At 47.1% G+C, this 27,140-nt stretch overlaps 1 protein-coding gene across 2 annotated transcripts in view; it reads left to right on the forward strand.

Moving 5' to 3' along the window:
• Positions 1–27,140, forward strand: part of PSD2 (pleckstrin and Sec7 domain containing 2) — a 54,182-nt gene that overhangs the window by 25,418 nt on the left and 1,624 nt on the right. The window contains exons 5-14 of one of the 2 annotated variants that reach the window (XM_059417720.1): positions 1,966–2,046; positions 5,891–6,003; positions 6,737–6,797; positions 17,185–17,275; positions 19,311–19,354; positions 20,447–20,637; positions 20,813–20,883; positions 21,317–21,474; positions 22,415–22,559; positions 23,860–24,003. In XM_059417720.1, the coding sequence (XP_059273703.1) occupies positions 1,966–2,046; positions 5,891–6,003; positions 6,737–6,797; positions 17,185–17,275; positions 19,311–19,354; positions 20,447–20,637; positions 20,813–20,883; positions 21,317–21,474; positions 22,415–22,559; positions 23,860–24,003 (1,099 nt within the window). The remainder of the gene's footprint in view (positions 1–1,965; positions 2,047–5,890; positions 6,004–6,736; positions 6,798–17,184; positions 17,276–19,310; positions 19,355–20,446; positions 20,638–20,812; positions 20,884–21,316; positions 21,475–22,414; positions 22,560–23,859; positions 24,004–27,140) is intronic. The other variant, XM_059417721.1, reaches the window with a different exon arrangement.

Below are 27,140 nucleotides of genomic sequence, written 5' to 3' on the forward strand. Positions count from 1 at the left end.
TCTCCTGCCTCCCAGCCCCAGCCCAGACATTACATCATGACTTTGAAGCCTCACCTCTCCTGCTGGACTGTGACCTCCACCTTCAACTTAATGACATTCTCCTGGAGCCTAGGTTATGTTTGATTTGCAGCCTTCCATCCTTCAGCCCCTCCTCTACAAGAGTTTCCAACCTGCTTAAGTCTCTCCCATCTGAAAACAAAAATTCTTCCACAACTGCACTTCCTCCCCAGCTTCTTGGCAGTCAGAATTCTCAAGTTTTCTGCCCTGGGTGGCCTCAGTGCACTCCCCCTCTCCACATTCAACCCCTGGGGCAGGCTTCCCTTCCTACCATCTGCCTTCAGCACACCTTCCAGGTCAGGGCCAAGTTAGCAGCCTTTGTCTTTGAGTTCAGGGGCTGCTACCTGGCCTCAGTTTATCCCTCCTCAACATTGCAGACATACCCCACTACTTTCTTTTTCCTTCTGTACAATTTTTGTTTTGTAAATTTCAACCATACACAAAAACAGAGAAAATATATGAAATCTCCACATACCCATTACTCAGCTTCAAAGTTAACAACATCCCCCTTCCCCACCCCCGACCCATTTTGCTGGGATATTTTAAGGCATATTTTAGACACTCTGTCATTTGATCCATAAATACTTCAGTATGTGTCTCTAACTGATGAGGATTTTTAAATATAATCATCATTCCATTATAATTTTTAACAAAACTAACCAGCATTCCATAGAGTGTCTAACATTTAGTCTTAGTTTAATAATTTGTCTCAGAAATGATTCTTCATATCAGGATGCAAATGAGGTCCATGCTTTGCCTTTGGGCACCATGTCTCTTGAGTCTCTCTTTTTTTCCTCTTAAGTCTCTTAATAGGCTGCCGGGCTGCCTACTTTGTCTAAGGCCATGTATCTGTAGAAGAAATGGAGCCATTTGTCAGGAAGAATTTCCCATGATTTGAATTTGGTGTCCCCATGGAGTTATGTCACGCTTTCTCCATTTCCCCAGTCCCAAGTCTCCTATAAATGGGGGAGAGCTTGGGGCTTGGATACATTCAGGTGGAAATTTGTTCTCTTTTCTGATAAGAATTCATCTCTCCAATATTCTTGAAATTCTCCCTTGGCCTCCAGGACCCTGTACCCCTGGCTCTCTCTGGCTGTGTTTCTCTGTTTCCTTCAGGGGCGCCCTCTCTCTTCTCAGTTGGCCTTGACCCTTAAGAGGGGCTTCCTCTGATCTCTGTCCTAGGTCTGCACCCTTCTCTCGCTTGGGGTCATCCCCTTTCTCCAACCATTAACCAGCTGCCATCTCTCACACTGGGACATCCAGCCCCACCTGATGTCCAGCTCTGGACACCTCCCCACAGCCCACCTCCTGGGGTCATGCGCTGCACCGTTCCATTGCCTGTGGATTCTGCTTTGGAAATCTTACTCCTCCCCAAACTCTCTGTCTCTCTAGGAAGCAGCCCCTGCAGCTCCTAGTGGTCTCCACTCAGCGGACAGTGTTCCACACACAGATCTGACCCACTCACTCAACCCCTCCCTTCTTTACCCCCTTCCTGAACACTACCCATCCTTCCCTTGGCTGTTGTGCCCCACTCCCTACCTCATCTCTTTGCTGCCACTGCTCCTGCTCTCTGGCCACAGGGCCCTGCTGATAGCTACTTGGACATGTGCAGTTTCCTTTACTGGGGACACTTTGCGTCATCCGTCTCCCTACTCCCTTCACCTCACTGGCTCTTACTTTCCTATAGGTCTGCTGTCTTCACAGAGACCTCATCTCCTTTAGGAAGCCTTCCTGACCCCCTCCTACCCAAGGATGGACTGTCATTGCCCAGCTGGCTGGCAGGGGGAGGCAGCCTAGGGAAGGGCAGCTCGGGTGGGTGGCTCTGGGTCCCCCAAGGCTCACTGCCCATGTGCTTCCTGTTGGTGGATGTGTCCTGCTTCTAACGAACACCCTATGCTCTCCTGACAGCAATGAGTTCAGCAGGCTGGTGGCCGGGGAGTATCTCAGCTTCTTCGACTTCTCGGGCCTGACCCTGGACCGAGCGCTCAGGTCAGTGGGGCTGGGATGGGGGGGTAGCCACATGGGATACAGGCCACACATCTGGATTCTCATGCAAGCTCTGTCATAAACTTGCTGTGCAACCTTGGGTGAGTCTCTGGACCCTCCCAGGAATGTTGTGGAGAAGGGGCCATGAGCACAACAGCCCCCGGTAATTGGTAGACGGCTGAGCGTAGGAAGGTGGGAATGCCATCTTGAGGTTTCTGGAGCTGAAGGGCAAAGGACTTGCCAGTATTTGAGCACTTCCTGTTTGCCAGACAGGATGGGTCTTTCCATACCCTTTGGACTTCATCCTGACCACACCCCTGCAGCGTAGGTGTTAGGACTGCTGTTCACAAATGAGGAACCAATCATTAGGTAAAGTGATTCCCCCTCTGTCCCTGAGGGAGGAGATGGCAAAAATGGGGTTTGATCTCAGGTCCTCTGGTGTTTGGATACAGACAGTAGCCTTCAGGAGGGTCAGGTGCAGGCTCCAAGGGGTGGAGGGTAGGGAATAGAGGGCAGCCCAGTGTCTAGCCAGTTGACAGGCAAGGCCCACAGGGAGATAGCAGGCCACAGCCGTTGGGGCGTAGGGGGATTCACAATCTCTGTGCTAAGTAGGGGGTGGTCCCCAGATGGCAGATCTCACTGTGTCCCACATGTCCCCCACTCTTAAAAAAAATGTATTTTCCATTCCTTTTTCTCTGCTTCACTTGGGATATTTTCTGTTGACCTGCTTTTAGTTCACTTATCCCCCCCCCTTTTTTTGTGTGTCTAATATGCTGTTAAACCCATTTATTAAAATTTCAACTTTTTATTATTATATTTTTCAGTTCTAGAATGTTCTTTCTTTCTTTCTTTAAAAGATTTTATTTATTTATCTGACAGAGAGAGACACAGTAAGAGAGGGAACACAAGCAGGGGGAGTGGGAGAGGGAGAAGCAGGCTTCCAGCTGAGCAGGGAGCCTGATGTGGGACTCTGATCCCAGGACCCTGAGATCATGACCTGAGCTGAAGGCAGATGCTTAATGACTGAGCCACCCAGGAGCCCCTAAAATTTTCATTTTGTTAAATTATAAAAAAATAGATTCTAATTCTCGAGGGGGGAATTTCTCATCTTTCCATTCATTTATTCCATCTTTCCCTCTCTTTTTGAACATACTAATCCTAGTTTATTTCAAAGTCCTTATTTCAAAGCCTGCTCATCCCAATATCTGTATCTTTGGAATCATCTCATCTGTTTCTTTTGTGTCTTGTTCTTCTCTTGGTGTTCCATCATACATCCTGTCTCTCTGCACGCTCAGTAATTTTTTTTTTATGAGATGCTGTACATTTTGTATAAAATTAGAGAGGTTCTAGATAATTGTATTTTCCTCCAGCGAAAGTTTACCTTGTCCTTTGCAAGGCAGTTAGAGGTGGGGCAGGGGGTGTACTCTTAATCTGACCATGGCTGAGCTGAGGAAAGGCTGCACCAAAGTTTGGTAAACTCAGGGACCTCCCATCACAGGGTGGAGGACCGCATGGCTTTCCACTAGAAGCATAGTGTGTTCACTGGGGCCTCTCCCTTTGGTGGGTCCTGAATCCTACTTGTGTCTCCTCAATATAGGTAGAGTGTCAAAACAAAACAAAACAAACTCAGTCCTTCTACTTCTTAGAGGTTTTCTGCTTAGCTTCTTAGCATCCTGCCCCTCACATCTTCAGAATTTGGCAGACTTCTCAAAGGGAATATTGGCCGTATATTCACAACCCGTTAGGTCTCCAGGTTTGTGTCTGAAACCAAGTCTTCTGCCTCTTGCCTTTGCACATAATCAGCAATGTCCCCAAGGAAAATTATCTGTAGATGAACCCCTCACCTCCATTCTCTCCTTCCTGGAAGTTTGGCCCAGTGGCTTCCTGAGAGCTTAAGAGAGATGTATTCTGTCTGGCTTATCTCAGGTTCTCAGGGGAGATATTGTGCTGCTGCAAGTTGCTCTGTCCTGAGCTGAGTCTGAAGTTTGCACTGGGATGAGGAAGAGTGGTGGGAAAAGACGTTTGGTGGGTCAGGTCACAATCAGAGGCCTGGGTATTGTGCTGGAGAGCCTTGTATGCCAGCCCAGTAGATTGAGGCTTAACTGCAAAGGCACTGGAAAGCCACAGAAGTTACTGGATGTAAAGCATTATTTTGGAGGTAGTGCTGGCGGCCTTTGGTCTGGAGGCATGCAGGCTTCTGAAGAGGGTCAGGGGGGAAAGGATAGGCCTGAGGTGGGAGAGGATAGCTCTGAGGTGGGCAGTGGGACTAAAGGAAAGATTGGTGTGAGGGTCCTCCAGAAGATTAAGTAGAGGGATGGGTGAGGCCAAGGTGTAGGGGAGAGGGTAGGCAGTGGTGAGGCTGAGCCTGGGGGCCACCCGAGAGTTTGGTGGTGGCTGTGTCGGATTGGGGCTTGGGGAGGACCCCTGGTGAAGGGGTGTTTGGCCTGGGGAGTGGGAGGGATGGATGGCTTGTAGATAGGACAGGTCAAGGCTGGGATGAGGGATGGGTTTTAAAAAGTCCTAGCGGAGTGTGGTTAGAGGAGGAGGGGCAGAGCTGGGTGCCAGATGGGAGGAAGAGAACAGGGAACAGGAGAGACCGGGGGTGGGAGGAAGGGGAGACTAGATGACAGACAGCGTGTTTTGTATGGCAGTTGACTGCCTGGGATCGAAGAAGACCATGGCCTTCTTGGTCCCAGGGGGGCCTCAGGAACAGCATGAGAGAGCATAAAGCAAAGTGGGCTTTCCAGAAATGAAATGAACCATAGCGAAATTAGGAATGAACTAGTCTCAGGAACGCTGCACAGATAGAGGCTCGAATTTGCTCAGTTTGGTTTTTCTTCCTAAGAAGAGGGGTGCCTAGGCCCCATCTCCCAGCCCCTGTGGTTTTGGGATCAACTGCTAGGGCCCCTGAAAGCCAGTGGCTTTTGAAGTGGGCCAGGAGAGGTGGGTAGAGGTGCCCAGTAGAGGAGGGAAGGTTTTTTCAGACAGCTTCAGCGTCCCCAGAGGCATGGAGCTGGAAAGGTGCTCGTCCTGGCCAGGGTGTGAATATTGTGTGGAAGGCGGATGGGGGTGAGCTTGGAGGGACAGGAGCGTGGTGGGAACATGTTCTGTGAAGGCCAGAACATGAGGAGCTTGGCTATTATCCTGAGCACTCTGGGGAGACAGTGACAGGTTTTAAGCAGGGATGAGTCTCAACTACATGTGTGTTTAGAAAGGCTGCTCCGTGTCTTCAGGGGGAATGTATCAGAGAGGCACAGGGGTGCCCCAGTCTGGAGGCCACAGTGAGTGTGCTGGGTGTATGATGAGGGCAGAGGAGGAGGAGGGTTTGAGATCAAGGGTGAAGAACAAGTCACTGTCAGTTCAGACTTGGTGTGGGGGAAGGGTGAGGGAGGCCAAGGTGGGGCTTGGGGTTCAGCTGGGGGCACATCCAGTGAGGAACAGGAATGACTGAGGAGGAGCTGGGGGTACGGTGGGGGGCACGAGAGGGTGGGGGGCAGGTGTGGCCCATGCAGGCCTCGCCAGAGAGGAGGGTGATAGAAGTGGGCGTTTATCCTGAAGCAGGCCCATGGCAGAACTGAGGGGCCTTTATTCCTCACGCTCTGTCCCCTGTCCGCTTCCTGGAAGGCACTGAGGGCTGAAATTCTGAAGCCCCCTAGCCTCCACAATCCGGAAGCTGTCCTGGGGAAGGTGCCTGTGCACTGGAGCCCCCGCCCCCTCCGACGGGTTTATGTGGTGCGTGCGTGCGTGTGCATGCGTGGTGGTGGTGGCAGCGAGTTCTTCCCCGGGTGAGGATCCATACTGACTGAGGGACTCTAGAGGTCTCCAGCATCCTTAAATTGCCCTCCAGAACCTTCCTGAAGGCCTTCCCGCTGATGGGGGAGACGCAGGAGCGTGAGCGGGTCCTGACGCACTTCTCCCGCCGGTACCGCCAGTGCAACCCAGAAGACAGCACCTCGGAAGGTACGGCCGCCTGCCCTACCTGCTGCTCCGCGGGGCCCCGGTTTCCCCCCAACCCCGCCAACAGCCGCTTCTATCCTGCTGGCTAAACATGGAACACAGGAACTATGGCACCTGGAATGAGGTCTGCTTTCTGGACAAGACACCTTCCAAATGTCTTGCCTATGGTCATTCTTCGTGCCTGGGAGTCTGCTGTCCTAGATTCGGGCCTGTGGTGTTCTGTTCTCCCCGGCCCCCCATTGCAGTGCTGATTGTTGGTGCGGTGGGAGTCCTGGGGTGGAGTCCTGGGGCCGGGCCCTCTTAGTCAATTGAGTGGCAGGACTTTCCCTGTGGATGGACCTGAGTCCCAGGACCTGGGGGATGAGGCCAGTTTTTGGAGGAGACACAGGCCATGGTAGGGACATAGTCCAGGACCCAGCGCCGCTCCTGGGTCTGAGTCTCAAGATGAGTTCGGTCACAGGAGGCAGGAGTCTGGCCTAGAACAGACCCAGGGTGATCGGGGGCCCTCTGAGGGGAGGGGTTGGCCCTGACCTGGGGCAGGCAAGTGACTCTGGTGCTGTGGTGGGGGTGGGGCAGGGAGCATCCATAGGTCCTGGGCCCTGAGGTGCGTTTGGCTGGTAGCTGGCCTCTTCCTGTCTCCAAGGCCACCAGGTTGACTCTGTCAGGAGACAGTTGGGTGGCTGGGTTTGGGGAAGAATGGGTCCTCACACTGAGGCTGCCACCATCTCTGATTTAGATGGGATCCATACACTCACCTGTGCTCTGATGCTGCTCAACACGGACCTGCATGGACATGTGAGTTGGGGAGGCAGAAAAGGGGCGTGTCTTCTCACTGACCCTCCCCACCATGTCCTGGGGCTCCTCCTTTCTCCAGCCCCCTTCCTAACAGCTGCTTGATGGCCATGGTTCTTTAAGCAGAGCTGGGAGTTGGGCAACTTAGCTTCCCTGTCTCTATCTCTCTGAGATCTGCCTGTCCCCAAGCAGGACGATGAGAACAGCTGAGGCACAGGGGAATTAGGGTTTGCAGGGTAAAATGTGCCCCCCATCTGTGTCGACTCCAGGCATTGCTAAAAGATCTTGTGCTCTTCCTACCCTTGTCCTACAAGTCCGAATTTGACCCCACTGCATTGTCTGGCCCCAGGCAGCCCCCACCCCTCAAATGGTAGGTTGCCCTCAAGGGGCATTCTTGTCACCCCTACCCACCACCGGGCAGTGACTGACAGGTGAGTGCCCCAGGCTATGAGGCTATGCTCTCTCAGCCCTGGGCTTTCTCAGTGTTGCTTGTGACTCAGTAACTCCTTCTTTCTTCCATCTGCTCCCGGGACCCCCCTCTTTGGGTTCTCTTGCCCTCCATCAGGTGGTAAGTGTAGCTGGTGGTGTGCATGCCTGTGAGCCCAGAACCCCCATCTCCATGTTCCCTTCTGTGTTCCCCATCACTTCATCTGGCCCTACCAGTCACTGCCCCATCATTGCTCACTTAGTGGAGCTCAGAGTCCCTCTGTTAATTTGGGGATCTTCCATTAACTCCTGGGGACAAGAGGCCATCCAGTATCATGCTGGAGTTAACCAAGAAAGCCCAGGGCATAGAGTGGAAGAAAGAGCTAAGACACACCCAATTGCAGATCCTTCTCTTGCCTCCACATGGAAGCTCTGTGATGCTGGGCAAGACTCTGGACCTCTCTGTGCCTCAGTTTATGCCCCTGTGAGGTGGGAATAATGATATTCTGACTAGTGTCCTGGGGAGAATGGAGAGAATTAATATGCACAACACCAACTGTCAGGGTCTGGCACCTAGTGAGGATTTTATTTTGAATAATGTCATTACATAAGAATGACAATGGTATTCATTACTTATATTAACATTTGAATGACGGAGAGCCCCCAAGGCCTAGCCTGCAGATCTGTGGAGGGTCACGAATATGAAAACAGCAGCCTGATGGCAGCCTAAGCAGGCTGGCTCAGGTGGGCACACTTGGGCGCCTGGCCTGGGAAGGGTGACAGCCTTGCTGACCTTGGTATAAAGAGCTGTCATGGGCTGGCAGCCTGAGCATGGAACAGGAGAGAAGACAAGTATATTCCATGTGAATGTCACCAGAGCTAGTGCCCGTCAACCAGCTAATGCTCCCCCAGATGGCTCACTCTGTTTACGGAGAACAAGTGTTGCTAGCACACCTTAGAAAGAGCACTAAGGATGCTATACCCTTGGCCGAGCCTCAGGGCAACCTCAGGACCCTGCTGTGCCAAGTTCTAGAAGGCCTGCTCCATGGTTATGAATGGCAGTAGCCACTGTCCAGTGACCCCTTAGGCTGAGGATTCCCCTAAACTGGGGGGACCTTCGTTGCCATTGGCCCACCTCAGTGCCGGTGGCTGAAGAGAAACACCAGCCACTTCCTGGTGCTCTCGTGGGTGGGTCAGGGTGGTGGTTTCTGCAGGCAGTAGACCTTGAGGATCCCGGTGTTCTCTCTTGAGGCACTATTGCAGAAGGATCAGGGGAAAGGGTTCTGGGCCAGAGTCCCCTGTACTTCCTCACTTGACTGCTGTATGGCCTGGGGCAAGTTACTTACCTCACTAGATCTCTGATTTGCCATGTATGCTTCCTTGGCTTTAGGAGATGGCACTTAGCCAGGGGCCTGGCTGCAGTTCCGTGAGCTCTCTAGAGGCTCTCCACGGGAGTGGCTTCCCCTGCTTTGAGCTGTCCCCCTTGCACTCCATGGTGGATGTGGGCATCTCGGGAAGGTGGGGCCTGCGAGGGCCCCAGAAACAGCTCGAGTTAGAGAGGGAATAAAACAGCTGGCAGGGGGGCTTGGTGCATGTTCTTCAGATGCACAATTTTCGTAGATGTTTCATGTGGGCTTGTAAAGGAAGTCCATTCTGCAGCTGGTGCTTGTCATGTTCTGTATGTGTAGATAAGGTCAAGCCTTTTAATTGTGTCATGCAAGTCCTGTACATTCTTAGTTTTTTTTTTTTTATTGGGGTAAAGTACACATAACATACCATTTTAGCCATTTTGAAGTATGCAATTCAGTGGAATTAAGTACATTCACATGGTGTGCAATCATCACCACTCTATACTTCCAGAACTTTTTCATCACCCCAAAAGCAACCCTGTGCCTATTAGTAGTCACACCCTCCTCCCACCCCTGGCAACCCTAATTTGCTTTCTTTTTCTTTGGATTTGCCTATTCTGTGTATTTCATGTGAATTCAGTCATATAATATGTGGCCTTTTGTGCCTGGTTTCTTTGACTTGCGCTTGTTTTCAAGGTTCATCCACTTTCTAGCATGTGTCAATACTTCATTCTTTTTAGGACCAGATAACCTTCCACTTCATGATATACCACAGTTTGTTTATCCGTTTATCTGTCGATGGATCTTTGGATTGTTCTGCGTTCTGGGTATTGTGAATCATGCTGCTGTGAACATTTGTGTACAATTGTTGTTGTTGTTTCAACACTTGTTTTCAATTCCTAGGAATAGACTAGCTCCCTCACATGTGAATTCTGTGCTTAACTTTTTGAGGAGCTGTGAAAATGTTTTCCATAGTGGCTGAGCGATTTTAAATTCCCACCGCCAATGTGTGAGGTTTTTAGTTTCTCCACATCCTCATTAACACTGCCTTTCCTGGGTGTGTCTGGTGGCTCAGTCATTGGGTGTCTGCCTTAAGTCAGGGTCATGGGTCCTGGGATCAAGCCCCGCATCAGGTTCCCTGCTTCTCCCTCTCTCACTCCCCCTGCTTGTGTTCTCTCTCTCGCTGTCCCTGTCAAATAAATAAAATCTTTAAAACAAACAAACAAACAAACAGAAAACCCTACTCCTTTTCATTTTTAGGGATCAGCATCCTAGTGGGTATGAGGCGGTATCTCATTGTGGTTTCCATCTGCATTCCCCTGATGACTAGTGATGCTAGAACATCTTTTCAAGTTTTTGTTGGACATCTTTACAACTTCTTTGGAGAAATGTCTACTTGAGTAACTTGCCCATTTTTTTTTTTAGGATATTAAAAAATTTATTTAACAGTTATAGTAAAAAAAATTTGATTTGTGGTGAAATACGCATAGCATTAAAGTTACCATCTTATGTAGTTTAGTTCCATAATGTTAAGTATATCACACTGCCCTGCAACTAACCTCCAGAACTTTATTATCTCCCCAAACTAAAACTCTCTACACAATAAACAACACCCACCCTCTACCTTGTGCTTGACAACTACCGTTCCACTCGATGCTTCTGTGAATTTGGCTACTCTAGATTCCTCAAACAAGAGGAGTCATAGAGAATTTATATTTTTGTGACTGATATATGCCACTTAGCATAATGTCCTCATGGTTCATCCATGTTGTAGCCTGTGACAGAATTTCTTTCCTTTTTAAGGCTGAATAATACTCCATTTTCTCTATGTATCACATTTTGTTTATCCTTTTGTCTGCTTATGGACGCTTGGATTGCTCCTACCTTTTGGTTTCTGTGAATAATACTGCTATGGACATATGGATGTATGGGTATTTCTTTGAGGCCCTGCTTTAAATTCCTTTTGGGTATATGCCCAGGAGTGGTATTGATGGATCATATGCTAATATCATTATTCACTTTCTGAAAAACAGCTGTACTGTTTTCCAAAGTGACTGAGCCTTTTTATGTTCCCACCAGCACTGTACCAGTTTTCAATTTCTCCACATCCTTGCCAGCACTTGTTTTCTGTGTTTTGATAGTAGCCATCTTAATATCTTCTTGTGGTTTTGATTTGCCTTTCCCAAATGGTTAGTGATGTTGAGTGTCTTTTCATGTGCTTATTGATCATTTGTGTATCTTCTTTGGAGAAATGTCTATTTAAATCCTTAGCAGCACCTGGGTGGCTCAGTTGGTTAAGCTCTGACTCTTGGTTTTGGCTCAGGTCGTGATCTCAGGGTTGTGAGATCAAACCCTGTGGGGAGTTGATTGATATTCTCTCTCTCTCCCTCTGCCCCTTCCCCTACCCCCTACCCATGTACTTTCTCTCGCAAATAAATAAATAAAATTCTTAATCCTTTGCTTATTTTTATTTTTTATTTTTCAAAGATTTGATTTAAAAATATTTTTATTTAAGAGTTTTTTTTTAGAGCACACACGCATGTGGCAGTGCAGTTGGGTGAAGAGGCTGGGGAAGACAGAGGGGAAGAGAGAGAGAATCCTAAGCAGGCTCTATACTCAGTACAGAGTCTAATGGGAGGCTTAACCTCATGACCCTGAGATCATGACCTTAGGTGAAATCAAGAGTCCTACACTTAACCAACTGAACTACTCAGGTGCCCTTTAAAGATTTTATTTTATTTTTAATGATTTTATTTACTTGACAGAGACAGACACAGCGAGAGAGGGAACACAAGCAGGGGGAATGGGAGAGGGAGAAGCAGGCTTCCCACTGAGCAGGGAGCCTGATGTGGGCCTTGATCCCAGGACCCTGGGACCATGCCCCAAGCTGAAGTCAGACCTTTAATGACTGAGCCACCCAGGCGCCCCTAAAGGTTTTTTTTTTTTTTTTTTTTTTAAGATTTTATTTATTTATTTGTCAGAGAGAGAGCGAGCGAGAGCGAGCACAGGCAGACAGAGTGGAAGGCAGAGTCAGAGGGAGAAGCAGGCTCCCTGCGGAGCAAGGAGCCCGATATGGGACTCGATCCCAGGACGCTGGGATCATGACCTGAGCCGAAGGCAGCTGCTTAACCAACTGAGCCACCCAGGCGTCCCAAGGTTTTATTTTTAAGTGATCTCCACACCCTTCATGGGGCTTGAACTCACAACCCCGAGATCCAGAGTCGAAGGTTCCACCAACTGAGGTAGCCAAGTGCCCCAAATGATTTGTTCATTATTAATTGCATTGTTTGTGTTTTTGTTGTTGAGTTTATGTATTCTGGATATGGTACTCTTATCAGATATATGGTTAGCAGAAATCTTTCCCGTTCTTTGGGTTGTCTTTTTACTTTCTTGATATATCTTTTGATGCAGAAGTTTTTAATTTTTCTGAAATCCAATTTCTCTATTCTTTTTTTCCTTTTTGCTTGTACTTTTGGTGTCATTTAAGAAACCATTGCCAAATCCAAGGTTATGAAAATTTACTCCTATGTTTTCTTCTAAGAGTTTTATGGCATTGACTGTTATGTTTTGATCTTTGATCCATTTTGAATTAATTTTTGTATATGGAGTAAGGTAAGGGTCTAGTTTCATCCTTTTGCTGTGGATATCCAATTGTCCCAGCACCATTTGTTCAAGAGACCATTCTTTCTTCATTAGATGGTCTTGGTGGTATTAACTGACCACAATATTACAATATATAAATATATCAAAGTAACACCTGTATACCTTAAACGGATGCAGTGTTTTATGTCAGATTTTTTAGTAAAAACAAGTTGATTGGCCAAAGATGTATGGCTTTATTTAGGGACTCTTAATTTAGTGTCATTGATGTATATGTCTATATTTATGCCAGTGCCGCACTGTCTTGATTATGTAGGTCTTTAGTAAGTTTTGGTATCGGGAAGTATGAGTCTTCTAACTTTGTTCTTTTCCAAGATTCTTTTGGGTATTGGGAACCCTTACAATTATATATGCATTTGAGTATAAGGTTTTACATTTCTACAAAAGAGGCCATTGGGATTTTGATAGGGATTGTATTGAATCTATAGATCAGTTTGGGGAGTATTACCATTGTCGCTAGATTAAGTCTTCCAATCCATGAATATCAGAGGTCTTTCTGTTTATTTAAGTCTTTAATTTCTTTTAGCAATCTTTTGTAGTTATCAGTATACAAATCTTTTTATCTTCTTGGTTAAATTTATTTCTAAGTGTTTAATTCTTTCAGATGTTACTGTAAATGAAATTGTTTTCTTAATTTCAGTTTGTGATTATTCTTTACTTAACATTGATTTTTATGTGCTGATTTTGTATTCTGCAACTTTGCTGAATGTGTTCATTTTTTGGTTGTGTCCTTTAGGATTTTCTGTATACAAGGTCATGTCATCTATGAACAGAGATAGTTTTACTTCTTTCTAATTTGGAAGCCTTTTACTTCTTTTGCTTGCCTAATTGCTCTGACCAGAACTTCTAGTACAATGTAGAAAACTGAGGAAAGTGGGCATTCTTGCTTTTTCCTAATTTCAGGGGGAAAGCTTTCAGTCTTTCATCATTGTGTTTGATGTTAACTGTGAGTTTTCATAAATGCCTTTTATCATACTGAGGAAGTTCTCTTCTACTCCTAGTTTGTTCAGTGTTTTATTTTTATTTTTATCATGAAAGGAGTGTTGAATTTTGTGAAATGTTTTTTTCTGCATCAATTGAGATGAACATGTGGCTTTCCTCCCCACCCTTCATTCTAGTAATGTAGCGTATTACATTGTTAGATTTCTCTTTGTTGAATCACACTTGCATTACTGGGGTACGTTCCATTTGATTGTGGTATATAATCCTTTCAAAATACTGCTGGATTCTGTTCACTAGTATTTTGTTGAGGGTTTTTGCATTTATATTTCTGGGGGATATTGTTATGTAGTTTTCTTGTGATCTTTTTCTGGTTTTGTTATCAAGGTAATGTTGGCCTTATAGAAGGAGTTAGGAAGTTTTCCTTCTTCATCAATTTTTTGGTTGAGTTTCAGGAGTATTGGTGTTAATTGTTCTTTAAATGTTTGGTAAAGTTTACTACCGAAGTCATCTGGTTTTTGGCTTTTCTTTTGGGAGGTTTTTGTGATTATTAGTTCAATCTTTTTACTTTTTTTTTAAAGTTCTTATTTATTTATTTGAGAATGGGAGAGAGAGAATGAGAACATGAGCAGGGCAGGGTGAGAGGCAGAGGGAAAAGCAAACTCCCTGCTGAGCAGGGAACCTGACACGGGGCTCCGTCCCTGGACTCTGAAATCATGACCTGAGCCGAAGGCAGATGATCAACTTACTCAGCCACCCAGGTGTCCTTCAATCTTTTTACTTCTTATAGATCTATTCAGATTTTCTATTTCTGCTTGAGCATTTTTAATAGTTTGTGTGTTTCCAGAATTCGTCCATTTTATCTCATTGTTGTTAATGAATTGTTTAGTATTTTTGTTCTTCTGTTACTGAGAGAGCAGTGTTAAAATTTCCAACAAAGATTGTGAATGTATCTTTCTTTTTTTGGTTCTGACAATTTTTGTCTTTTATTTTTTGAGACTATGTTATTAGATGCATACACATTTCAGATGCTTATATCATCTGGCCTTCTTATCACTATGAAGTGTTTCTTTTCATCTCTAGTAAAGTTTCCTGTCTTCAAGTCTATTTTCTCAGATATTAGTGCGGTTATACTGGAGTTCTTTTGTTAGTGTTTGCATGTATATCTCTTTCCACCCTTTGTTTTTAAGTTTTCTGTCTCCTTATATTTAAAAGGTATGTCTTTTGTGATATACTTAAAAAAAAATCAAATCTGATAATCTTGGCCTCTTAATTTGGCCATTTAAAAAAAAGATTTTATTTATTTATTTGAGAGAGAGAGAGAGCAGGAGCACAAGCCAAGGGAGTGGGAGAGGGAGAAGCAGGCTCCCCTGCAGAGCAGGGAGCCTGACACAGGGCTCCATCCCAGGATCCTGGGATCATGACCTGAGCCGAAGGCAGACATGTGACGACTGAGCCACCTAGGTGTCCCATTAATTTGACCATTTAATGAATTACTAATATAATTAAATTTAAACCTACCAGGATACAACTTGTATTCTCTGACTTAACATTCTCTGTTCCTTTTCTTCTCCTTTCTTGCCTACTTTTGGATTATTTAAGCATTTTTTAGAATTCCCTTTTATCCCTTTAGCCTGTTAGTTGTTCATTCTTTAAGATTTCTTTTTGTTGTTTTCAGTGCATCCTAACTTATTAATGTATTTTTTCCAGTTCCTGGACAATGAAATCATCTTAAAAAAGTTTAACTCCATTTCTCCCTCTTAACTTGTATATTACTGTTGTCACCTTTTAAACTATTGGATCTTTCTCTATACTTTATTTCCCCAGAAAACTAACTAATTAACTAACTTCCTTCCTTCCTTTATTCTTATTCCTATTCTTATTCTTCTGTAGACTCCATGCTCAATATGGAGCCCAACACAATCTTAAGACCTTGAACTCACAACCTTGAGATCAAGACCTGAGCCGAGATCCAGAGTCACTCAACCTTTTGAGCTACTCAGGTGCCCTTCCCCAGAAAACTTTCTTATCATATCATTGTTTTATATAATCAGTATTCATTTGGATGTAGCCATCCTTTTTATTACTCTTCATTCCTTTCTGCTTCTTCATGATTCTATCTGGGATAATTTTCCTTCTGCCAGAAAAATCCCTTTAGTATTTCCTTTCTTAATTCCAACATTTGTATTGAAGTCTGACTGGGGTGTTTCCCCAGGGCCCCTTGTCCTTGGTGGGCTCTGAATTCCCATTTTTGTTCCTCAGTCCTGCTGACTGTTCAGTTGCTCACCCTTTTGGCCACTCCTTGTGAACCAGCAAATGCTTCAGGTAGGAAAGCTTCTCCTTATGGGGCTTACTCCATGCTTCCCTTCTTGCAGGATCTTTACTCTTGAAGTTCCCACTGCTCTTACATTTCTTTAGTGCCTTCACCCAGAAGTTTTGATATTTTGACCAGCATTTGTTTCAGTTAGGAACATTCATTTGCAGCAAGATAGCCCATCATTTCTGGGATTGAAAATCTTGCCTGGTTATTTATTTTTTTTATTTTGAACTCCTGAGGTGGCTGCGGAAAGTTCAGTGTGTGGAACCCAGACATTATTGCCTCATATCCCTCTATTATGAATACACACATAAGTGGTGACATATGAAAATACATATATGTATGTATAAAATACCCACATAAATATATGAAATATACTATATCACGGTGCAGGTAGGATGTCTCCTTAACCTTTTGGAAAGGTGTAGAAAATTCTTGCTTGTCAGCTACTTATAAAGCCTTATATCCTTGTTTCCTGGATTATTTTCTGTGTTATGTGAATGTCCACATGATGTTAATAGATTCTCCTTGTTAAAATGCTGACAAGGTCAATGAATTTGAGAGGCTGTACGTGGAATCCTTCCTTTGGAGACTCTCAATGCACACAATCATATTAAAGACTCTGAAACATGTAAATAAACTTGTTTTATTATGAAGTCTTTTTGTGGGGCCAATACCTATTGCCATCTGTAGTTAGGTCTTGGAAAATAGTGTCTTACAGCCAATCTAAATCCACAAACTCCTATACCAATAAGTATCCTGTGTTCAAGGGTCTTTGTCTTCACAAAGGTGAAGTGCCATTCAGTGTGTCCTCAGACATGGATATTGCAAGAAGAATCTGAAAGTATGCACATCAGGTGTTGGGTTTGGAGGGCTGGAGCCCCTCTGCTATTCAGTGGTTTAAAAAATGCAGAACTTGGGGTATAGTCATTTACAGCTCTTTGTCTTTTTGTGCCTTCTGGAGTGAGGCCTTCTGCTTGGGTTCCCTTGGTCCCAGCCCAGCTCAGCATGGGGTACCCATGTGTATTGGTGGAAATTGATTTTTGATTCTCTTAAGACAAACCTCTCCCTCACTTCACCTACCTCTTGGAGGTCTTGCCGCCCCTCTGTACAGGTGAGAGGGTGAGACAATTGTGACGGAATACACAGAGCTTCTGCTCAGCAGCCAAGAGGCCTGGGTTCAAGTCCTGGTGCTGTGTGACCTTGGGAGAGTTAACCATGGAGTAGCGGGTGAGAGCATGGGCTTTGGTGTCAGATACACTCAGCCCTTCCACTTCCTTGCTGTGTGATCATGGGCACATCACTTCACCTTCCTACATCTCAGTTTCCTTACCTATCAAATGGGGATAATAGTAACACCCACCTCACTTTCTCCTTGTTATGAAAAGGAAATAAAATAATGCATGTCAAGTACAATATATGAAACATTCTAGGCACCTGGCAGATGTCATCTGTCATGTTATTTAATTCAGCCTGATTCCATCTGGGTTTGAGGAAAACTCCTAACTTCTCATTGAGGATCACATAGAATCTTAAAAGTGAAAAAGAGTTTTGTGAATTCTTGGATACAAAGGAATTCTAGGCAGTATTTTTCATTACTACCCTTGATGCTCCTTCATCACTGTTGGCTGGGCAGGGCAGGGTGTGGGGATCATACCTGCCTCCAACCCTGTTCTCAGGCAGAACCATTTCTCCGTTACAGAACATTGGCAAAAAGATGTCCTGCCAGCAATTCATTGCCAACTTGGATCAGCTGAATGATGGCCAAGACTTTGCCAAAGATCTGCTGAAGGTAAAACCTGTTAAGGGTTCCTATCCCCTGAAATGTACCTGGAGCAGGTGGGGAGGAGAGAGGTCTCTGCTCTACTACATCCTGACAGTCTGGATTTAAAAAAAAACCAAAAAACAAAAAACCCCTCTAGATCGGGGGCACATGGGTCATTCAGTTGGTTAGGTGTCTGATTCTTGATTTCAGCTTAGGTTGTGATCTCAGGGCTGTGAGATTGAGTCCTGCTTTGGGCTCCACACTCAGCAAGGAGACTGCCAAAGATTCTCTCTCTCCCTTTCCTTCTGCCCCTCCGCTCCTCAAATAAATACATAAATCTTAAAAAAAAGTAATCTCTACATGGAACATAGTACTCGAACTCATGACCCCAAGATCCCTGACTGAGCCAGCCAGGCCCTTCCGAAAGTCTATGTTTTTAATACTGGGGTCAGGGCCACCATGACTTCGGGATAGAGTTAGTGACCATCCAGTTCAACATTTGACTGTTACCTGTTCCTGAGTTAGACAGAGGGGTACACTTTATGAGATTTGTTTTAACACTCCATTCTCTTCATTGCTGTCACAGTAACCCTCAAAGCTACCAACAGTTGTCATAGCTGCCACTGCCGTCACCAGCACCTTTATCTCTACCACCACCATCACTACAAATGTCATTGTCATCACCACAGGGAAAAACTCACTCATTTCTCCAACATCACCAGGAATTATGGGATTCTAGTTTTCCCCTAAAGCTGAAGCTCAGGGTGGAACTCTGGCCTTTTAGGCCTGGTCAGTTCTCTGCTTTGGAGGAAGAGGAGCAGGTTTTTTAGGGGGTAAATGAGGAGTTCAGTTTTATTTTTTTTTATTTTTATTTTTTTTAAAGATTTTATTTATTTATTTGACAGAGAGAGACCACAAGTAGGCAGAGAGGCAGGCAGAGAGAGAGAGGAGGAAGCAGGCTCCCTGCCGAGCAGAGAGCCCGATGCGGGACTCGATCCCAGGACCCTGAGATCATGACCTGAGCCGAAGGCAGCGGCTTAACCCACTGAGCCACCCAGGCACCCCCAGTTTTATTTTTTATTTTTATTTTTTAAAGATTTATTTAAGAGAGTGCGAGAGTGAGCAGGAAGAGGGGCAGAAGGAGAGGGAGAGAAAAAATTTAAAAAAAAATTTTTAAAAATTTATTTATTTGACAGAGAGAGATCACAAGTAGGCAGAGAGGCAGGCAGAGAGAGAGAGGAAGGAAAGCAGGCTCCCTGCTGAGCAGAGAGCCCCATGTGGGGCTCTATCCCAGGACCCTGGGATCATGACCTGAGCCGAAGGTAGAGGCTTTAACCCATTGAGCCACCCAGGTGCCCCGGAGAGAGAGAATCTTAAGCAGGCTTCACACCCAGCACAGAGCCTGATGCAGGGTTTGATCTTACCACCCGGAGATCATGACCTGAGCTGAAATCAAGAGTCAGATACTCAACTGACTGAGCCACCCAAGTGTCCTGATGAGTTCAGTTTCAGATAGTGAGTTTGAAAGATATGATGATACCAGGAAGGGAGTTCGATAGTGGGTCTGGAGGCCAAAAAATAGGACATTGTCTCTGTCACTCTTCTTATAATTATCTTCTTTACCATCCAGAAGGACTTGTTAAGAATGTATTTGTAAGTGAGACTAAATAATCCCAGTCCCAACACCCACCTATCCTCTTCTCCCCATCTACCCATTTACCCAACCTCACAAGCCCCAATCCTTTTATCCATTCACCTACCCAGAAAATCATTCGCCTGCCCCTCCCCTCACACATTCACCCATTTCCCCACCCATCCACCTACCCACCAACCTATCTACCCAACTCTTCCTCAAATCTATACACCCATTCATCTAAACAACCATCTACCCACCCAACCCATCCCTCATTCATTCGCCCATCCAACAGTTGTGAATCAAACATTTATTTTGTCCCACTGACTAGAAAGTTGCTTCCTCACTGCAACCACATTACTAAAGGTAGATGGAGATTTCTCTGACTCTTCATCTGAACTCCTCTCTTTCTCTTTTCCTCTGTCCTAGACCCTTTACAACTCTATCAAGAACGAAAAGCTGGAATGGGCCATGTGAGTAGTACCCATGGGCACAGGTATAGGGAAAGTGAATCACTGGGAAGGAGAAGGGGGAGTGGCTGACGGTGCCTGGAGGACACTCCTGTCACTCTCCATGGTGCTGATTTCTCCCAAACCACAGCTCTGGTGACCCCTGTCCAGCTGGCCAGCACCAGGTGTTAAGTTCCCCTTAGGGTACATTTTCTGTCTTGATAAAAAGTGTACAATGTTAAACTTGTATGGAATTAATTAAACTGTGACTTTAGTTTCATGATGTCTATAACTTATTCTCTGTACTGGGGATATTGGCACTATTCCAATGATGATAGCTCTTCCCGTTTTGGGAGGTAGGCAGACAGGAGGCACGAATCCCCCTATAACACTAAGAATATGACCATATTTATGTAGTGACTTCTCTTGGCAGTAGAGAGAGGTGGTTGTCTGCCAACTTCTTCCCCTGCAAAGGCAGTGAGACCTGGAGGTGCCCAGCCATCTGGAAAGAGGTGTGGTGACCTTGCTGGGTCAGGAGACTGAGAGGCTTCTGGGGAAAGTGGCTGCCCCCCAGCCTCCTGTGCTCCCCAAGGCAACCTTGGTCTTTGGGTTCATGTAGAGGTCACACATGTAAGGATTGTTAGGAAGCCCAACAACCCTGGGAAGAGCTGACATTTTCTCCCAGGGCTCTAATGGGGAACCTAAACTTTAGGGTCCTCATCTACTGGCCCAGGGCCAGCTCAGACAGTGTCTGTGGGGCTTGGGCAGCCACTTCAGTCTGGCTATGGGTCACAGCTCCCTGGGACTGGGCTTTCAGGGTTGGAAAGAGGAGAAGAAAGACCAGGAATAAAATTAGTAAGGTCTCCACCTTTGTAGTCAGTGGTAAGGATTAGAGAGGACTTGGAGGCCAAGAATCAGAGCTCAGAGGACATGGGTCAGAATTGAAGAGTGAGGGGACAGATCAAAGATCTGGATCTGTGATCTGGAATCAGAACCTTCTTATCTCTGCTCATTACCTCTGACTCTTTCCTAAAGATGGGTTGGTGGGGGAGAGAACATGTCCATGTGGGGCTAAGGCTTCCATGGAGATGGTGCTCAGGCCTAGCATTTTCCTAGTGATGAGGACGAGCTGAGGAAATCACTGTCTGAGCTGGTGGATGACAAGTTTGGGACAGGCACCAAGAAAGTGACACGGATCTTGGATGGTGGCAACCCCTTCCTGGATATCCCGCAGGCTCTCAGCGCTACCACCTACAAGCATGGTGTGCTGACTCGGAAGACTCACGCCGACATGGATGGCAAGAGGAGTGGGTGTCAGGCGGGGGAAGGGGCATGGGGAGGGATGCTAGTTCAGGGGAGAGGTTCTGGCTCCCATAGTCACTGCTCTAGGGATGCACACCCTGGTAGACATGCAGGGGCATGCAGGGGAGGAGATATCGGGCTGCATAGTTGTGGCTGCACTACCCATACCCCCATCCCTAGCACCCCGTGGAAGGCGTGGCTGGAAGAAATTCTACGCGGTGCTCAAAGGGACCATCCTATATCTACAGAAGGTGAGAGACTGCCCCAGAGCCCTTACCCAGGAAGGGTCAGTGCTGTCCTTCAACTGGCCCCTATCTAGTGGTGCCCAGAGTGTCCCTGGCAGGACCTGGGGCTTAGGCAGATGCTGAGTCCTTCCCTCATTAAAGCCTGACTCGGGCTCACAGAGCTTCGGGTTTTCAGGGAGGAATCTTTCAAATACCAGGGCTCAGAAGATACACAGTGGAAGCTCTGAGCCTTGGGACAAATCAGGCTGTGGAGAGGAGTGGCTGGTGGGCTTTGTTGGGGTGGGCATGGTACCACAGTGTCAAGACCTAAAGAATGGAGGGAGGGGAGGGACAGGGGTGGGAGCACGAGGGAGGGCTCGCGAGGATGGAGGAAGTGTGGGTTAGCAAACCCAAGCCTGGTGATGACAGAGGCTTGCCTGCCCCCGGCCCACTTGTCCAGGATGAGTACAGGCCTGACAAAGCTCTGTCCGAGGGCGACCTGAAGAATGCCATTCGCGTGCACCATGCTCTGGCCACCAGGGCCTCTGACTACAGCAAGAAGTCCAATGTGCTCAAGCTGAAGACAGCTGACTGGAGGGTCTTCCTCTTCCAGGCACCGTAAGTAGGAATGGGAGGCCCTCCCTCCCACCCTGCACTCAGGGCCTACAGCCTTGACTGACTGCACCCTGCTCCTCACCCGCCTTAGGTGAGGTGCTGTCGGCTTGCCTCATGTCAGCCATAAGAGTGAGTGTGTCAGCCATAAGAGTGAGTGTGTTTGCGTGGCACAGACTGACAGTTGGGGTCCCCTGAAGTACAGATTCTCAAGTGTGGGCCTATCAGCATCTCCTGGAAACACGTTAGAAATGCAGTTTTTCTGGCCCCACATAGACCTACTGAATCAGCAGCTTCGGGGCTGGGCCAGCAGTTGTCTTCTAACAGGCCAAACATTCTGGTGCACACTGAAGTCCCTACATCAGGGCAAATGGGGTCGTAATGAATCCTCCCTCACTGTAAATCGGGGTGGGGAAACGAATGGGAAAGACTCGGCTTACAGTGTCCCTGGAAGGCCTTCCCTCCACTCCTCTAAATCCTATTCTGTGACTTGAGATTGGAGTTTCATATGTCAGAGGAGCTTAAAAGCAGAGAGGCTGGTAGAGGACCTCTCAGGATGGGAGTGGGCATTGTGGGCGAGGTAGTGGGGCAGGAGCCAGAGGCCTGAGTGGGGATACCCCTTGCCTGTTTCTAGGATCCACTGATCCAGGGATCAGTCTGGGCCCATTGACCCATGACTGTTAACTCTGGACCTAGAGAACTTTCTTTCCATGTGAAAATCTAGGTCTTAACCCAGAAGCTGGGACAGAGGCGAGCTCCCTACACAGACTTGACCGGACCCACCCAGCCCCCATTCTGCCATCCCCCCTCACTCCTTTGTCCCCCTTTGTGAAAGGAGTGACTCCCACCCTGTGCCAGGATAGCAGTGGGTCCTGGGTGCTGGGTAGGGGACAGGGAGTCCTATTGTGAGGAGCTGGTGCCCTCTTCCTTCTCCTCCTGTCCCCAGGAGCAAGGAAGAAATGCTGTCCTGGATCCTTAGGATCAACCTGGTAGCTGCCATCTTCTCGGCCCCCTCCTTCCCTGCTGCTGTCAGCTCCATGAAGAAGTTCTGTCGGCCCCTGCTGCCCTCCTGCACCACTCGCCTCTGCCAGGTATGATCTCCTGGGACCCCAACACCACCTCCTCAGGCTGCGTCCAGCACCTCTCCCCACTGCCGCCATTCAGCAGTCTCTACCTCATCTCCTATATGGTGCCTGGTCTTGGGCTAAGAGACAGGGTGAAGAGACAGATCTTCTCCATCCCCGTTGCACCCCATGCCCATTTAAAGATAGGAAGACTGAGGCCACCCTCAGTGGGGTGGATAATACAGGCACCACACAGAGGCCTGCATTCTTCTCTGCCAATGGTGTAATAGCCTGTTGATGTCATTGTGGGTCTTGGGCATGGTGCATGTCTGAGCTTGGATGTGAGAGACTGTATGTGTCACAGGGAGACAGGCTGGGTCCTCATCTAGGGCTCTTTTGCTCTTCTTACTTACCCTGAATTATTTTATTGGTAATCCTAAAAAACCTCTTGCTCATCAGTACTTGAGTTTTTCAGAGGTTTTCTGGAGAGGAGAGGATACATGGTGGAGCACCCCTTGGGAGGCGGAGGGCAGGAGGAGCTCCATACTTTCTGTCTTTGTCAGGGCCTCTTTCATAGCGGGCCCTTGTCTTGGGTCTGTCCGCTCAGCCCCTCAGCGACAGCTTCTGCCCAGAGTCCCTGTGCGTGTGCAGATGGTGCCCCCTCCACACAGCCCACGCATGCATTTACCATATGGGGACTCGTGTGCACATGTGCATGCACACCTGCTGGGTACACACCCCCCCACCGCACACATGCATCACACATGTGCACACACACGCAGCTCGTTGCCCACACAGAAACAAGTAGTCTGCCTGTACTTTGGTGGGTGAGACGTATGCACACACTTGTCCCTGAGTGACAGTGTCTCTGACTGTCTGCGTGTGATGCTGGGACTTTGACCATCACGTGTGCCTGGGCAAGAATCCAAGAGAATGTGTGCCTCATATGGAGCCAAGCGTAGCCATGGCCAGACTGTCCCTTGGTCCACTGTGTTTGTGTGTGCATGTGTGAGTCCATATGAACCAGTGTGGGATGTTGGTTCTGGTGGGATGGTGTGTCTGTGTCAGGTGTCTGTGTGGGCCTTCTAGTGTGAGGGTCTCTCATCTCCCGAGTCTGCTGTGGATTTATTTAGGAGGGCTGATGCCAGTGAAAGCAAGGTGGGAAGGAGGAGGGTGGAGGACCACTCCCTTAGGTCCCCCACATACTTGATGACACTGGCCAGGCCTCAGTTTTCCTTTGTGGAAGCAGATCCAGCATGACAGGTGCAGACTCACGTCTATGACTTCTTGAGAGTGGGACCTCATAGTCCGGGGCTTGTCTTTGTAGGAGGAGCAGCTGCGTTCTCATGAGAATAAGTTGAGGCAGGTGACTGCGGAGCTGGCTGAGCACAGGTGTCACCCCATTGAGAAGGGCGTCAAGTCCAAGGAGGCTGAGGAGAACCGGCTGAAGGAGCACTATCTCACTTTTGAGGTGGGTTCTACTTGGGCGCTATTGCGAAGGACAGGGCTGGGGCAGGAGGAAGCCAGCTCTCCTCCTTCTCCTGTCACCAATATCATTCTGCAGCCGGGGGCTCCTGGTTTGAGGGTTCTCCACTTTGGGAGCTCCCCTGAGCCAGTCATGAGCCACGCAGGGCCTCCTGTGGGCCGGCCTGTGCAGTCTGGCTGCCAGTTGTTCATCAAACAGTTGTGCCTCACTTGTGTCTTTCAAAGAGCACAAGTTGGCCCCCACTCTTCTCAAGACCCTCCTCACTTCCACACCTCCTGTCGGAGGCAGGCCCCTGGCCAGGGCGGCCTCCGCCATTAAAAGATGGCGCCTGGCTAGTTGCCAGGTTAGGATTGCCTCATGAGACTAAGCGGAACGCCCAAAGAGGAAGTAAACAGCATTGGTGGCTAGCGAAGTTGTTCGTTTAGGTGCACAGCCTGATTCGCTCCCTCCTGTACCCTGCTCGCTGATTGGTCATGTAAACGTATATAAGTGTGTAGACTTGTGGAAATAAAGAGAGAGAAGATGCATCCGAACTGGGGCTTCTTGTCGTCCTTGTGGGTCGAGGGCGATAACCCCCCACCACGACCCAGCCTCTCGGAGAGCTGTTACAACAAAACCATAAACAGCTCAAGCCCACCTGCGCGACCCATCCCACTTTTGTCTCCCTTTCCTCTTCCACAGATATTTATCAGGCACAGCAACTAAGTTCTCCCTCCCCTCCATCTTGCCTCTCTCTGGCCCCCACCCTGATTCTGCCTCCTGATGCTCTGTAAATGGAGCTGATGGAGCATCGCCTTCATCAGGTGAACGAGAGGGGGCCAGCCTCAGGGAGGGAGGCAGGAACCACTGGTCCCTTTTGGACTGGGCTTTGTATTGACCTGCTTGGGGTGGGTGTGGACCATATAGAGGCTTAGATGGAACCTTTGGGGCAGGAAAGGCAGTAAGTCACCGATCTCAGTCTCTGCATTTCTACATTTATTTTCTGCTGAAGCGTGAGGAAGAGAGGAGAGTTCCCAGGGAAGATCCTGACCTTTCAAAAAATAAAGTGGTACAGCTTTCAAAATCTTCTCAGATCCACTCTCTCTGCAATGTTTAAAAAGAAAAAAAAAGGGATGACAAAAACTACAGTGGACTGATCTCTTGCCAGTTGTCAGCATGATTCCCTTGTACTGATTGATTTAATCCTCATGTCAACTCTGTTGAAATGGGTTTTTATCTGCATTTTATAGATGGGAAAATTGAGGCTTGGAGAGGGCAGACCACTTCCTTGAGGCGACGGTTAAGAAGTGTAGGAACCAGGATCCTAGCCCAAATGACTGAGTGTGACTCTGGCATTCTGGTCTTTCTCACTTACCCTGGCTGAACTGGGGGAGTATGGAGGGAGGGGAGGTGAAGCCCAACAGTGAAGGGTCTTTCTGTTCATGTGGCAGAGTTGTGTGAGAACAGTGTCTTCTCACTGTTTGTCATTGCTTCTTCTAGGACCTCAGCCTCTTCTGACTGTGGTGAGGGCTGGAAGCTCAGAGTCAGGCCCTCAGTTATAGTCAGCCAAATTTCCCTCCTAAATGTTTACCTATTTATAACACTTTTTTTTTTTTTTTTGAGAGAGAGGGGTGGGGGAAGGGGCAGAGGGAGAGAGACAATTTTTTAAAAAATTTAAATTCAATTAGCCAACATATAGTACATTATTAGTTTTAGATGTAGAGTTCACTAATTCATCAGTTTTGTATAACACCCACTGTTTATCACGTCATGTGCAATCCTAATGCCTGTCACCCAGTACCCCATGCCCCCACCCACCCCCCTGAGAGAGAGAGAATCTTAAGCAGGCTCCACATCTAGCATGGAGCCCAACACAGGGATGGATCTCACAACCCTGAGATCATGACCTGAGCTGAAATCAAGAGTCCAATGGTTCATGACTGAGCCACCCAGCACCTCCCCACCCCAGGTTTATAATACTTTAAATAGCTCATGAATGTACTTCTCTGTTTGTTACTCACCAGCAGTGGACACTCCTGAATGTTTTAATCACCAATATGATAGCTTTAGTAAGGGGTATCTCATTGCCATTTTAATTTGAATTAAAAATTCTTTAATTGTGCAGGGCACCTGGCTGGCTCAGTTGGTTGAGCATCTGCCTTGGGCTCAGGTCATGATCCTGGGGCCCTGGGTCAGCGGGGAGACTACTTCTCCCTCTCATCCCTGCTCATGTTCTCTATCTCTGTCTCTCTCTCTCAAATAAATAAATAAATAAAATCTTAAAAAATTAAAAAATAAAATTTATCATGTTAACCATTTTAAAATGTGTAGTTCAGTAGTATTAAGCCTACTCACACTGTTGTACAACCAATCTCCAGAACTTTTTCATCTTCCCAAACTGAAACTCTATACCCATCAAAGAGCAACTCTTCTCCAACTCCCCCTGCCCCATCCTTGGCAAACACTGTTGTAGTTTCTGTCTCTGCAGATTCCTCTAGTTACTGCATATTAGTGGAATAATATAGAATTTGTGTTTTTGTGGCTGGCTTATGCTCAAGTTTATCGATGTTGCAGCATGTGTTAGAATTTCCTTCCTTTTTAAGGCGGAATACTATTCCATTGTATGTAGATACCACATCTTATCTTTTCATCTGCTGCTGGACATTTGGGTTGCTTTCATCTTTTGGCTTTTGTAAGTAGTGTTGTTATGAACTTGGGTATGCACATATTTCTGAAACCTGCCTTAAATTCTTTTGGGTATATACTCAGAAGTGGTACTGCTGGAGTACAAGGCAATATTATTTTTAATGCTGAAGAACAACCATACTGTTTCCTTTTTTGGAAAAAAATATTTATTTATTTATTAGAGTATGGCAGAGAGAGAGAAGGAGAGAGAGGATTTCAAGCAGACTTCCCAGTGAGCGATGAGCCCTGTGGAGGGCTCCATCTCATTGACCCTGGGATCATGACCTGAACCAAAACCAAGAGCCACCAGGCACCCCAGACTGTTTCCTATGGCGGTAGGCCACGGTTCCCACCAGCAGCACATGAGGGTTCTAATCTTCCTACACCTTCACCAACACTCATTCTCTGACTTTTCTCTGATAGTAGGTGTTCCAATAGGTGTGAGAGGGTATCTCTTT

Source organism: Mustela nigripes, chromosome 12 (assembly GCF_022355385.1).
Source record: "Mustela nigripes isolate SB6536 chromosome 12, MUSNIG.SB6536, whole genome shotgun sequence".
Lineage (NCBI taxonomy): Eukaryota > Metazoa > Chordata > Mammalia > Carnivora > Mustelidae > Mustela > Mustela nigripes.